Raw genomic sequence first — 13,738 nt, 5'->3', positions numbered from 1 at the left:
ACAAATAGTCTTGGTAAAACCCCTGACTCACTGCAGGCAACTGAGAGGGGAAAGGAAGCCCTCCTCGGAAGGAAGAGGGTCTGGCAGAAGGCAAAGAGTGGTTTCTCTTCAGTGAGTTTAGCCAGCTGAGCCTGCTTTGAATTTAGGCTGTAGCCAGTTCAGCAAGTGGAGGTTGAAAGAGACCCAGCCATGGGGGAGCTGAAGGGCAAATAGGTGTGGGACCAGCACCCAGCACCCAGCAAACTCAGTGAGAGAGGGGGAAAAGGAAAGATAGGGCTGGCAGAACATCATAAAGAAGGGAAGCCTGTTAATATTAAGCACTGATTTCTCATCTGAAACCATGGAGGTGAGAAGACAGTGGCATGACCCAGGTGCTAAAAGAAAAAAACCATTAGCCAAGAATTCTACATCCAACATAATGGCTTTCAAAAATGAAGGAAAGTTCAAAATATTCACTGATAAACAGAAATTAAGAGAGCTTATCAAAAAGAAACCTGACCTTCAAGAAATGCTAAAGGGAGTTCTGCAGTTTGAAAGGAATAAAACTGGAGAGAGAGGGTTGGAGAAAAGTGTAGAAAGGAAGATTATTAGTAAGAATAACCACATAGATAAAAAGAGAAATAAAAATAAAATACAACATATATAAACCTAAAGAATAAAGGGCTAATGTAAATACTGCCTTGACAGTAAAACATTGCATGTTAATGGATTAAACTCTCCAATCAAAAGACACAGCTTTGCAGAATGGATAAGGAAATATGACCTGTCTATACACTGTTTACGAGAAACTCACCTTAGATCTAGGACACAAGGAGGTTACAAGTGAAAGGTTGGAAAACTATTTTATATGCAAACAATAAACAAAAAAAGAGCCAGAATAGCTATACTAATATTGGACAAAATTGACTTTAAATATGTGGCAGTTTAAGATTATGTATGAATTCCAAAAAGAGAGATTATGTTTGTAAACTGGTCTGTTCCTCTGGACATGATAACCCTTTGATTGGATTAGATTCAGCTGAGACATCTGATTAAATTATGTCATGATTAGGGCTTTGATTCAACCACATCATTAGAGTGTGACTCTGAATTCAGTCCCAGCCCCTTAGGTGGGCTGATAAAACAGACTCCCACATGGAAGTAGACACATAGGAGAAGAACACAGAGGAATAAAGATAGCTCAATAGACATGGCAGACTCCCTCAGATGAGAGATGAGCCTGATCATTGATAGTCTACAGCTGATCTTGTGACAAGAGCAGAGCAGCTGAGCCCAGAAAGAAATGAGCCCCAGGGAGAGAGATAAGCCTTATGCCAGCCTACAGCTGAGATCAGAAGGAGCTGGGACCATGGAACCTTAAGAGGAAGAAGGAAGGCTGAACCTTTGCAGGTATTGCCCACCATCTTGCTTCAACACATGGCAACAGAGTTTGGTAAGGAAGTAACCTTGAATTAGACTATTTAGGGCCTTGTGACTGTAAGCTTCTACCCCAAATAAATATCCTTTATAAAAGCCAACAGATTCTGGTACTTTGCATCAGCACCCCTTTGGCATACTAATACAAAATGCAACAATTGTAAGAGACAAAAAGGACACTATATATTGAAAAAGGGGTAATCTATCAGGAAGTAAGAACAATCATAAACATTTATGCACCTAACTAGGGTACCCAAAAATACATGAGGCAAACACTGGAAAAACTAAGGGGAGAAATAGATGCCTCTACAATTATGGTGAGGGACTTTAATATACTATTATCACCATTTGACAGAACATCTTGAGAAGGTCAATAAAGAAACAGAGGCCTTGAATAATACATGAGAGAAACTAGACTTAATAGACATATACAAAACATTTACACTGAAATTCAGCAGGATATACATTCTTCTCAAGTTCACATAGACCATTCTCTATGTGACCATATGCTAGGCCACAGAACAAGTCTCAACTAATTTAGAAAGATTGAAATTATACAAAATAATTTATCTGACCACAATGGAATGAAGCTAGAAATTCATAAGGGGTAGAGAACCAGAATAAGCACAAAGAAATGGAAGTTAAATAACACACTTTTAGACAATCAGTGGGTCAAGGAGGAAATTGCAAAACAAATCAGTAACTACCTTGAAACAAATGAAAATGAGAACACCACACATCAAAACGTATGGGATGCAGCTAAAGCAGTGCTGAGAAGGAAATTTGCTGCCATAAATGCCTATAATAAAAAGGAAGAAAGAGCTAAAAATCAAATGACTAACTGCACACCTGGAAGTACTAGAAAAAGAACAACAAACTAATCCCAAAGCAAGCAGAAAGAAGGAAATAAGAAAGATTAAAGCAGAACTAAATGAAATTGAGAATTTAGAAAGAGAAAAATTAACAAAACCAAAAGCTGGTTCTTTGAGAAGATTAATAAAATTGACAAACCTTTAGCTAGGCTGACAACACAAGAGAGAAGATGCAAATATATAAAATAAAAAACCATAGTGGGAATATCACCACTGATCACATAGAAATAAAGAGTATCATAAGAGGATACTTTGAAGAATTGTATGCCAAAAAGATGGATAACTTAGATGAAAAGGAAAAATTTCTAGAAACACACAAGCAGTCTACATTGACAAAAGAAGAAATAAAAGAACTCAATAGACCATTCATAAGTAATGAGATTGAATTAGTCATTAAAAACCTCCCAACTAAGAAAAGCCCAAGACCAGATGGATTCATGGGAATTCTACCAATCATTCTGGAAAGAACTAACATCAATCCTGCTTAAACCCTCCCAAAAAATATAAGTGGAGGGAGCATTGCCTAACTTATTCTATGATGCCAACCTCACCCTAATACCAAAGCCACATAAAGATATCACAAGAAGAGAAAACTACAGACCATTCTCTCTAATGAAACTAGTCACTAAAATTCTCAACAAAATACTTGTAAATCATATTAAACAACACATCAGACAAACTATACACCATGATCAAGTGGGTTTCATCCCTGGTCTGCAAGGATGGTTCAAAATAAGAAAATCAATCAATGTAATAAACCACATTAACATATTGAAAGAAAAAAATCACATGATCATCTCTATTGATGTAGAAAAAGCATTTGACAAAATAGCACATCCTTTGTTGATAAAAACACTTCAATAGGAGTAAAAGGAAATTTCCTCAACATGTTAAAGAGGATATATGAAAAACCTACAGATAACATCATATTCAATGGTGAAATGCTAAAGGCTTTCCCTCTAAGATCTGGAATAAGACAGGGATGCTCACTGGAATCAACTGGACTTAACTATAGAAAAGAAAGAAAATGGCATGGCCTAATAGCAAATCTATAGGAATTCAGCAGAGTTAGGCACTCTCTCAAACCTAAGTCCCGTGGGGATGTCTCCCCAAACACTCACAAAATTCATATACTTAGAACTCAAAGGATGGCATTAATGGCAAAAGATAAAAATAAACTACAAGGGGGAAGAAAATATAAGATCAGGATATACTCTAAAAAAGTCCTCTTGGAAAAGATAAGATTTGAGGGGAGATTTGAAGGATAAATGTAATTCCTAGGAGTGGAAATGAGGCAAGGGAATGTACTGAGTGGACACAGCAGAAAAAGCCAGGTTTGGAATTAGCATACTAAGTCTAGAATCCTCTGTGCTACTTACTAGCTGTAGGTAACTCAGCCCTTCTGAGCCTCAGTTTCTTCATCCCTAAGATGGAACTGCCATCACTTTCCTGCAGGGCTGTTTGAGCATGAAAGCTAGGTCTGTTAAGAGCCAAGTACATGGCATAACAACAGTGACTAATACCAAATATGTACCGAGCATTCAGTCTATGCACTGGCTCAATTGATCCTCATACGTAACACTATGAGATGGGAACTACTCAATTCCCCTTTTATAGATGGGAAAAATAGAGAGTTACAAAAGTTAAGAAATTTGCCCAGGGTCACATAAGTAATAAGTAGCAGAGTTGAAATTTCAACCCAAGCTGGTCAGATTTTCACCGGGCTTTTAACCGTAACATTATCCTGCCATAATAACTGGTAGCTGGGTAATGAAACAATATGAACAGAGAACCACAGGTGAAGAAGCATGGGGCACGTTGAGAAAACATTAACTGATCCATTTCAACTGGAATCTTGTTCAAGGGTAAAGGAAAGATAAGAGGTAGAGTTGGAAAAGTAAGTTGATTCATGCACCAGGCACTGGGCAAGAGTACAGTATGAACAAAACAGGTGCAAATGCTGCTCCCATATACCTTAAACTCTGATGGGAAAACCGGCAATCAAATAATCATAAAAATAAATACATATTTTTAAATGTGACCAGTTCTATGAAGGAAAAGTGCAGGGTGCTATGAAAACATGTGACATGGGTTGAGATAACTGCTTTATTTTAGAGAATGCTGATTGATGATAAGGAGTTCATTACTTAGTAAATTTGGGGGAGGCTGACAATTTTTGAGCAGGATAGAGACATGGTGAATTTTACTTTTGGAATATTAATGTGGCAATAAGGAAGGAATAGATTGGGATAACAGTTTGCTTATAGGAAGACCTATTCGGAGGTTACTGGGTTAACCTACCACGCATGAAGTAATGAGGTCATTAGTAGCGAAAGAGGAGGGAAGGGATGACAGAAGCAACATGCACAGGATTAGCAACTGTTTGTGTATGGGTGGAGAATGACGGAGAAGAATCACAGCCTAATTTTAGGAGCTTACACAATAGAGGAATGATGCCAAAGAGCAGGGTTTGATTTCATAGAAATCATAGAATTTTCTCTCTCTGAGAAGGTGAATCACGAGCAGTGGGGCAGTCCTAGGTCCTGGCAACATCAAGGATCAGATGAAGTGCAAATGCTGCCCACAAGGGCTTGTTAACTGGCTGACAACATGATGAGTCTACTTCATCTTCCCTGAATCCAAAGAAATAGTGATTTTTAATAACTAATCAGAAGCATAAGATTTTCCAAATGGATTTGGCTTTGGAAATTCTTCCCAAGATTAAAAAGTTATGAAATTATTTCTAAAGAAAGCTTATAACAGATTATTGAAATTTAGATTTCCTGGACTCAAATTTCCTTCTCCAGTTCCATGTCCATGTCCTAAAGATCCCTGGATGACCTCTCCTTCTCTATCCCTAGGGCAGAGTCCCAAATTCAATGGCCAGTTCTTGGCCTCCTCTCTGCATGTCAGCTCTGAGCACCAGAGCAAATTGGCTAAAATTGGGCATGGCTTCTGAATAAGAGCACTTTTGCATTCAGCTGTAGTCCTCGTCCTCCAGGGCTTCTGGTCTCCTTTAAATAATGAGAGGAACACAGGTCCCTTTTAAACAGAAAATGTTGCAGCTCTAAGCCATGACTTCTTTTTTGTGGTCCTTATTCCCCTTTTTCTTGAACCAACAGAGTCACAAATTTCTAACACTTAGACGTCCAAGAGTTCTCACTAGTTCAGTAGGTGTGGAAAGCAAGCACACTTACAGATCTACACACACAAATACCCTGTATTTATACACACGTGCACACTCACAAATGAGCCAGGGTCACGCACAAGTTCCTCACCTCTATTTTCAATTCACATGAAGGAAATAAGAGATAAGGAGAGAGATCTGTATTTCTTCCTTACCTGACCTATGGACACTCTCAATCACTATGGATAACATTTTTCCTTATCTCTGAGAAGGAATAAGATTTCTATAGAAAGTAGATTTTTATGATCTTACAAGCAAAATATCACCCCTAGTTAAGTCAATCTCTCTTATTAACAAATGGGCTGAAACACTCTTGGTGGACAAATCTGAAACCAGCAATCCAATCCATTCCTCTACCAATCTTTTGTGCTAATGGCTAATGACTAAGAATTTAAGCCAGAAATCCATATACACTTTTCATCAAATCCCTTCACTCTTTCTAGAGGATATCTCACAATTCGTATCCCATTGTAATAATTTAAAACCATCCGTTTTCCTCATGAATGGTCACTTTCTGATTCTTACAAAATCAACAGAAACTCCTTTTTATGCCTCCACCTACAAACAGACCTTATAAATAAGGTACATGGATGAAGGAATTAGGCAGGATTCTAAACTGTTCCGTATACATAAAAAAAATGCAGCAAAATGTGGAGATGTGCTATAGGGATTCTCTGGGCCCCCAAATAGTCAATGTTCCCAATATACCAATTCAACTGGAATATAAAATTCAAATGGCAACACAGAATGGTAATTAAAAATACAGATTTTGGAGTCATACTGCCTGGATTTGAATCCTGAGTCTGTAACTTAATAGGACTAAAAGCAAGTGACTTAAACTTTCTATGCCTTGGTTTCACCATCTATAAAATGGGAATAATATTAGTTGGAATCATATTAAAGTGCCATTTTTGTTGTACAAAAAATTGATTGAATATTGGAAATTTAGTGTGGTTCACTCTAAGATGCTACCACTTCTATTGTTATGAAATTTTAAGTATGTTAATTTATGTGAAGTACTTGAACAATACCTGGCACAGAATGAATACCACACAAGTGCTGACTTGAAATGAATGAAGGAAGTAATGATGGATGGGGAGATGTATGAATGAATGTATTGAATAAAACCATCTGATATATATGCAGTGATAGATATCATACAGCTTAACACCAATCAAGAAGTTTATATCAAAGAAGAGCTTATTTATTTTTTAAAATGAGTACTGATTTATATGCACATCTTCCCAATTACACTTGTTAATTTTTTTAACCACTCTAATTTTTAGTACAGCGCCTGGCATGTAATAATGTAATAATTACTCAACTAATGTTTGTTAACTGCATGAACAAATGACGAAATTAAGTGAATGACTGACTGTATATACACATCTCCAGGAATGCTTTGAGGCCTCACTTTGTCCTGTTTCAAAATTGTCAGGGAAAGTTTTAGCTTCCAAGCACTTTCAGCTCAATTTTAGAAACTTATCCAGACCCACTTCCTTCAGAGTATTACCCTTCAGACATCTCAAACAGATAAACTAGGCCTAGAGACATCAGAGAATGAGATCTCTAGATTTGCCCTGACTTAGCTCCACTGGTTCAAATTATCCTTAGAAAGTTGCACAGGGGCCCGCCTGATCTTAACGTTAACAACAAGCTACACTAGAGTTGAATATTCAGGTCAGTAGAGCCCAACCTCAGGGCCCATCTCTCACAGTACACCAGACACACAGTCTCTCATACATCAAAGTTCTCATTATTAAACTCGCAACGTGCCAAAGTTCAGGGACCACGAGAAGCAGAAAAACCAAACTTATTATACCAAAGGACCAAAGAGCCAAGACTTACCAGGAGGTAACGGTAAAATCAAACTGTTAGTAGCTTCCAGAATCCTGGTCATGAGGTGAAAGACTGCAAGTTCAGCGGCACTGCCACACCTATCCCTAGGTAAAAATGCAAAACAGCGTATCAGTCAAGAAGGGCACGCCTAAAACCCTGTTTGCTATAAGCAGCAACTCTTAAGTACCACATATGGGGGGGATTCTTACTAATCATGAAGTACTATACCCTGTAGAAAAGCTCATAAAATGATGGCAACTATCACCCAATGCCTAGTCTAACCAGATGGTAGGCATATAAATTAAAAATTGTATTAACCTAAATTCCCCTTCTTGACAGTGTTGAGCTCCTCCCCCATAGGCCAGGGAAGGGTGATGGGTGAAATTAATGGGAATAACTTTAAATGCTGTGTACAAAACTAAGATAGATGGGATCAGGGCTGATGAGAACTGTTTTGAACTGCTAAGTTGCAAAAGGGCATTGCTAAAATAGGCAGCCATCAGTTTTTTCGACTCTGTACACCATGATAAAGGAGAGGGAGAAATACTTGCGTACAAGTGGAGAACCCAGGATTGAAGATTATGTTTCCTCCAACTGGTTTCCAGTATGCGGCAAATGAGATCCAGCTAGATGGCAAGGACAGTTCGTTAAACTCCACCTCCACCCTTTCCCTCAAAGACCCTGGAACTATCCCTCCACAGCTCTAACAGGCATGTTCAGGGCAGCTGGCATTCAGGCTTTGGCCACACAGAACCAGCCTTTCTGAGGTCAGGTCTGAAGCATCGGAATCCAAAACAGAAAGACTGAAATTGTGCACCAGAGCATTTAACAGAGTACCCTCTGTCTGGGTGGGCAGTGTCCCTAGCTGAGCTTCCCCAGCTGGACTAACTAACCCTACCATTCATTCATGCCCTCATTCACCAGTGAAGGTCAAGTGCCCCTGGGTTTGCTCTAGGCCTGTTTTAGTTAGGCAGCAAGGGCCAACAGCTGACAGAAGAGAGACACAGAATAGAATGGCAGTCAAAAGCATGCGCTGTGGAGTAAGGCTGGTTTCAAGTCCAGGTTCTACATTTTACTGGTTGTGTAACACCTTGCCTATCCTCTCCAAGTCTCAGTGTCTCATTTGTAAAATCGGGGGAAATATCTAACGGGAATGTTGGAAGGATTGATTAGAACACTGACTGAAACACAGAGTATCAATAAATCACAATCAAAATCAGTCTAAGTAATTCTTGAACCAGAAACCTGTTCTAGATTTGCAACAAGTTTGTCAGCAGAAGCGTGAAGGTTCCCATGGAGCTGTTATCAGTCACGAATCCAAGCAATGCACATGTGGGCCAAGGACAGGGGTCAAATCAGAAAGCGTCTCCATGAGAGCACAGGCAAACGCTAGCTTTCCTCAGTGATACAGGTGCTCAATTTCTCTTCAGTTGAAATCAGGTAAGATAACTCATAAACAGCATAAGCAGGTTCTGCATCAATTCCTTGAATTTGCTTTATTTTTTTATTTCTTTCCCTCCCTCCCCCCCCCAGTTGTCTGCTCTCTGTGTCCATTTGCTGTGTGTTCTTCTGTGACTGCTTCTATCCTTATCAGCAGCACCAGGAATCTGTGTTTCTTTTTGTTGTGTCATCTTGTTGTGTCAGCTCTCTGTGTGTGCAGCGTCAATCTTGAGCAGGCTGCACTTTCTTTTGCATTGGGCGGCTCTCCTTACGGGGCACACTCCTTGCGTGTAGGGTTCCCCTAAGCAGGGGACACCCCTGCATGGCAGGGCATTCCTGCGTGGCAGGGCACTTCTGTGTGGCAGGGCACTCCTTGTGAGCATCAGCACTGTGCATGGGCCAGCTCCACACGGGTCAAGGAGGCCCCGGGGTTTGAACCGCAGACCTCCCATGTGGTAGGCGGACGCCCTATCCATTGGGCCAAGTCCGCTTCCCAGTGCTAAAACTTTTATGTGATTAGCTGAGGAGATGGGGCATCGGGGAGACCAGTGCTTGAGCAAAATCCCTTCCTAACACTCTGGAAGGTAAGATTTAAAGTCAACAGAAAGAAAGATAATGGCTGGGGTGTGTTAAATAGTGTTAAAGGACAAAAGAAAATAAGCTAATATCAACATTGGGGAAGACCAGTAACACATTCATAAAGTGAGCACCTTGATACAGTTCTAAAGCAAAGAGGAATTATTTAAGATTCCATTTTTTTATTATAAATATCAATATATAAGAATACAAACGTCACCTAACATATTAAAGACTCTGAAATCAGATCTTACTATAGACACTCAAAATATATGTATTTCGTAACAGACAGTAAGGACTGCTATAAACTTTAAAATTAAACTTTAAAGAAAACTTTAAAATTAAACACCCACAGATTAAATCAGGGTCTTATCTAATACATTTTACTAATCTACCAGGGTTCAACATATGAATAGAAATACATGTTTGTATACTGGTCCATTTGCATACGGGTCTTACCCAAACTTGAAGAAATATTGGAGGGTTACTTCACTTTCTGTGTATTTAAATAATTTTTTAAAAATTTGTCAAGTATATTATTTCTAGTTTCTAAGCAGAGTCAGACCTGAACTCCATATGCTTCTTGGAATAAGTCAAGACAGCCTCAAAATTCAATCTAGCCACATCACTTCTACTTAGACATAGACTTTTGTTATGAATTGGGATCACAGTATTTTTACAACTGTGAAGGTTTGAAGTTCTTTTATAAATCCCACAAAGATTATGCTTTTGAACTAATCCATTCCAGTGGATATAAGACCCTTTTCATTGGACTATGTCAGTGAGGCCTGACTTGGGTTGAGTCTCCATCCTCTTCCTTGAGCTGATATAAACACAGAGTGGAAGCTGCCATATTTGATCTGGCTATGTAAGAGAGAGGACTCCAGGTTCACCCACAGCTAAGCTCAAGGAGAGAAGCCCCAAGAGGCTCAGCTCAGGCCCAGGGAGAGACGATTGATTGGCCACAGCTGAGTTCAAGGAGAAAGAGAGAGAGAGCAGACCACTGTCTTGCCTGATCGCCACACAGCAAGATGCTAGGATCACCAGTAGCTGACTTTGGTGAGAAAGCATCTCTGAAAGTCCTTGATTTGGACATTTCATGGCCTCAGAATTGTGAACTTTTACCTAATATATTTCCCATTCTAAAAGCCAACCCATTTCTGGTACTTTGCATCAGCAGCCTTGTGGCAAACTAAAGCAATGACTGACCTGGAAGCTGACATAGTTGGGCTATTGGAGCTAATTAAGAATGAAGTCCAAGTTCTTGCATGCCTGCTTAAATCTCAACGTACAGAAATAATTACCTACTGTTTAATAAGACACTGAAAGAAGCTAAGATGAAATGTGAACTTTTGGCAACCATGCTGAATTCATCACTGCCCTATGCTTTCATAAACATAGACTTAATAGTTAAAGCAAGGACAAGAAGTCACCTTCCAAACCAAATTCCCTTGGTTTATTGGTTCTTATGTCCCTTTCTTCAATCTATAGCACCAAATATACTGATTATGAGAGAACTCCAAAAACCTAACTGGAAAAAAAACACGTGTAAATGGGTTCACTGACATATTTGGAACTATATGGGGGTGGGAGGGGGGGGAACAGAACAAAAAAGCAAAACCAACCAATTTTGAAATGTAGTCCAGAACCATCTGTTCAATTTTCTTCTTTTCTACACCTCGTAGATGTCTCAAAAGATGGTCTTTTAGCTCAGACACCATCTGAAAATAGAATATGGGTTAGATAAGTCAAACCCTACTCATTCACACCTACAACTGGCTTGAATTAAATCCATCTATTAGCATAGTAAATAGATAGCAAAGATCCCATCACCAGAAATGGACAGAAATGGACATCTCAATATTTCTGTTTTGTTTTATTTTTTTTAAGATTTTTTATTTTTTTCTCTCCCCTCCCCCCAAGTTGTCTGCACTCTGTTTCCATCTGCTGTGTGTTCTTCTGTGACCGCTTCTATCCTTATCAGTGGCACCAGGAATTTGTGTTTCTTTTTGTTGCATCATCTTGTTGTGTCAGCTCTGTGTGTGTGCGGTGCCATTCCTGGGCAGGCTGAACTTTCTTTCACGTTGGGCAGCTCTCCTTACGGGGCTCACTCCTTGCGCATGGGGCTCCCCTATGCGGGGTACACCCTTGCGTGGCACGGCACTCCTTGTGCACATCAGTACTGGGCATGGGCGAGCTCCAAACGGGTCAAGGAGGCCCTGGGTTTGAACTGCAGACCTCCCATGTGGTAGGCAGACGTCCTATCCATTGGGCCAAGTCCGCTTCCTTCAATATTTCTGTACTAGGCTTAAATCATGGTCTCAACACTTTCCTTAGGAGGAACAATTTTTACGATTTGTCCAAAGCTCAGTGAGCAGCTGAGGGTTAGGATCTAAGCTCTGATAAAAGTTCTCCAAAGAAGCCATTGGCAGTCACTGATTTATAAATCAAAAACTCTGTTTACCAAAGGATTGAAATCTACTACTCCTGGAGCCCTGGGGAACTAAGGAATAACACCGAGTGTCTGTGCTACTGGGGACAGTAGTTTAGGGTGTTTGGAAGGACAGGGGCAGGAGTAAAAAGGATATGTATCAAGTACCTCCTATTTCAAGTTACTATAGTTACTCAACACAGTCCCCTGACAAGTGAAGGTAATGAAATATTCACTCTAGTGCTTCCAAACAAGCTTGTTGCTATGTTCTCTCTCTTCTGATAATCCTCAGGGTTCCCCAATCCATGGCTGGCATTCCAACCCTCCCCACCTTTTGGTTTTCTCTTTCCTTTATCATCCTCTTTTTTTTCCTTTTGCTTAGATACCTTGCTCATATAGAGGACGTCCTGGCTACAGAAATCTTCGCCTCAAGAAACAGCTCATGGGAATTGTACAGTTGATATCATACATATATGTGTCTTTTATTTTAGCAGATTCACATACAGGATACATTGAGTAAAATCTAGCTCATTGCCCTCAGGGCCCCGACAAAGGGATATATTATTTCAATTAAATCACCTGCATATATTAATTCATTTGGCTTTAAAATATATTTCAGAACTAATGCACATTTTTTGTGGTTTTCAATTTTCTACAATAACCATAAAGATGATAATTAAAATCACCCATAAAGACTAGCATATTAATTCCTTAACATTGTGGGAGTATTTTACTTTTTTCTGAAGTGCATATCCTTTTGAATGTTGTATATTGTTTTCATGTAATAATTTCCTTATAACATTAAATATTCTTTTACCACATAAGTTTTAATGGCTGCACAGTATTTAATTTTACAAAGGTACCATAATTGAATCATTCCCTTATACATATGGTACAATTTTTTACTATTATAAATAACACCTAAAAAATCCTTGAAGAGACATTTTTTGCCATATTCCAATTATTTTGTCAGTCTAAATTCCTAGAAATGAAATTTGTTGTCTCACATACTTAAAACTGGCAGAGATACCACCAAAATGCTCTCCACAATGGTTAGACAATTTTCAACTGTTTCCACATGAGACTGTCCAGTTCCCTGTACCCTGAACTTTGATTGTAGGATTTATTTTTGTCAATTTGATAAGCACAAATATGTTCTATTTGTCATTTATTTGATTATAGCAATATTGACCATTCATTTTCTTCAACTCCCCCATTCTACATTTTTTTTATCATTTACTTTTGAAAATTGATTGGTCATAGCCTTTATCCATTTCCCTTATTTTTTAAAAAATATTTATTTTTATTTCTCTTCCCTTCCCTCCCACCCTCATTGTCTGTTCTCTGTGTCTATTTGCTGCGTGTTCTTCTTTGTCTACTTCTGTTGTTGTCAGTGGCATGGGAATCCATGTTTCTTTTTGTTGCGTCATCTTGCTGTGTCAGCTCTCCATGTGTGCGGCGCCATTCCTGGGCAGGCTGCACTTTCTTTCGTGCTGGGCAGCTCTCCTTACGGGGTGCACTCCTTGTGTTTGGGGCTCCTCTACATGGGGAGACCCCTGTGTGGCACGGCACTCCTTGCATGCATCAGCACTGGGCATGGACCAGCTCCACACGGGTCAAGGAGGCCCGGGGTTTGAACCACAGACCTCCCATGTGGTAGACGGATGCACTAACCACTGGGCCAAGTCCGTTTCCCTTTCCATTTCCCTTTTAATATGATGTTTTTCTTACTGATTTTTAACTTTATTATATACCAAATGTTAATCATTTTTCACATTGTAAATTTTTTCATATTTGTTGTTTGCTTTTTTGTTTTTCTACATGTTTTAAATTTTTATTCTGTCAAATCCATCTTTTCCTATATATGTTCAATAATATATTTTAAATACCTTTCTATTTCAATATTATTTAACTATCCATTTCTTTTCAAGTTCTTTCGCAGTATAATTTTGCATATTAAATTGATTAGTCTATCTG

General features: G+C 39.1%; 1 protein-coding gene across 10 annotated transcripts in view; it reads right to left on the bottom strand.

Annotated features, from left to right (window-relative positions):
• Positions 1–13,738, bottom strand: part of GSAP (gamma-secretase activating protein) — a 214,096-nt gene that overhangs the window by 4,102 nt on the left and 196,256 nt on the right. For all 10 annotated transcript variants that reach the window (XR_011648743.1, XR_011648742.1, XM_023583072.3 and 7 more), the window contains 3 exons: positions 10,956–11,051; positions 7,870–7,940; positions 7,324–7,418 (listed from right to left, as the gene is read on the bottom strand). Coding sequence is in view for 8 of the 10 variants with exons in the window: in XM_023583072.3 (XP_023438840.1) it covers positions 7,324–7,418; positions 7,870–7,940; positions 10,956–11,051 (262 nt within the window). In the remaining 2 variants the exon portion in view is untranslated. The remainder of the gene's footprint in view (positions 1–7,323; positions 7,419–7,869; positions 7,941–10,955; positions 11,052–13,738) is intronic.

Source organism: Dasypus novemcinctus, chromosome 5, assembly GCF_030445035.2.
Source record: "Dasypus novemcinctus isolate mDasNov1 chromosome 5, mDasNov1.1.hap2, whole genome shotgun sequence".
NCBI lineage: Eukaryota > Metazoa > Chordata > Mammalia > Cingulata > Dasypodidae > Dasypus > Dasypus novemcinctus.
Note: the sequence above shows the minus strand (reverse complement) of the source record. Positions and strands in the feature narration are given on the sequence as shown.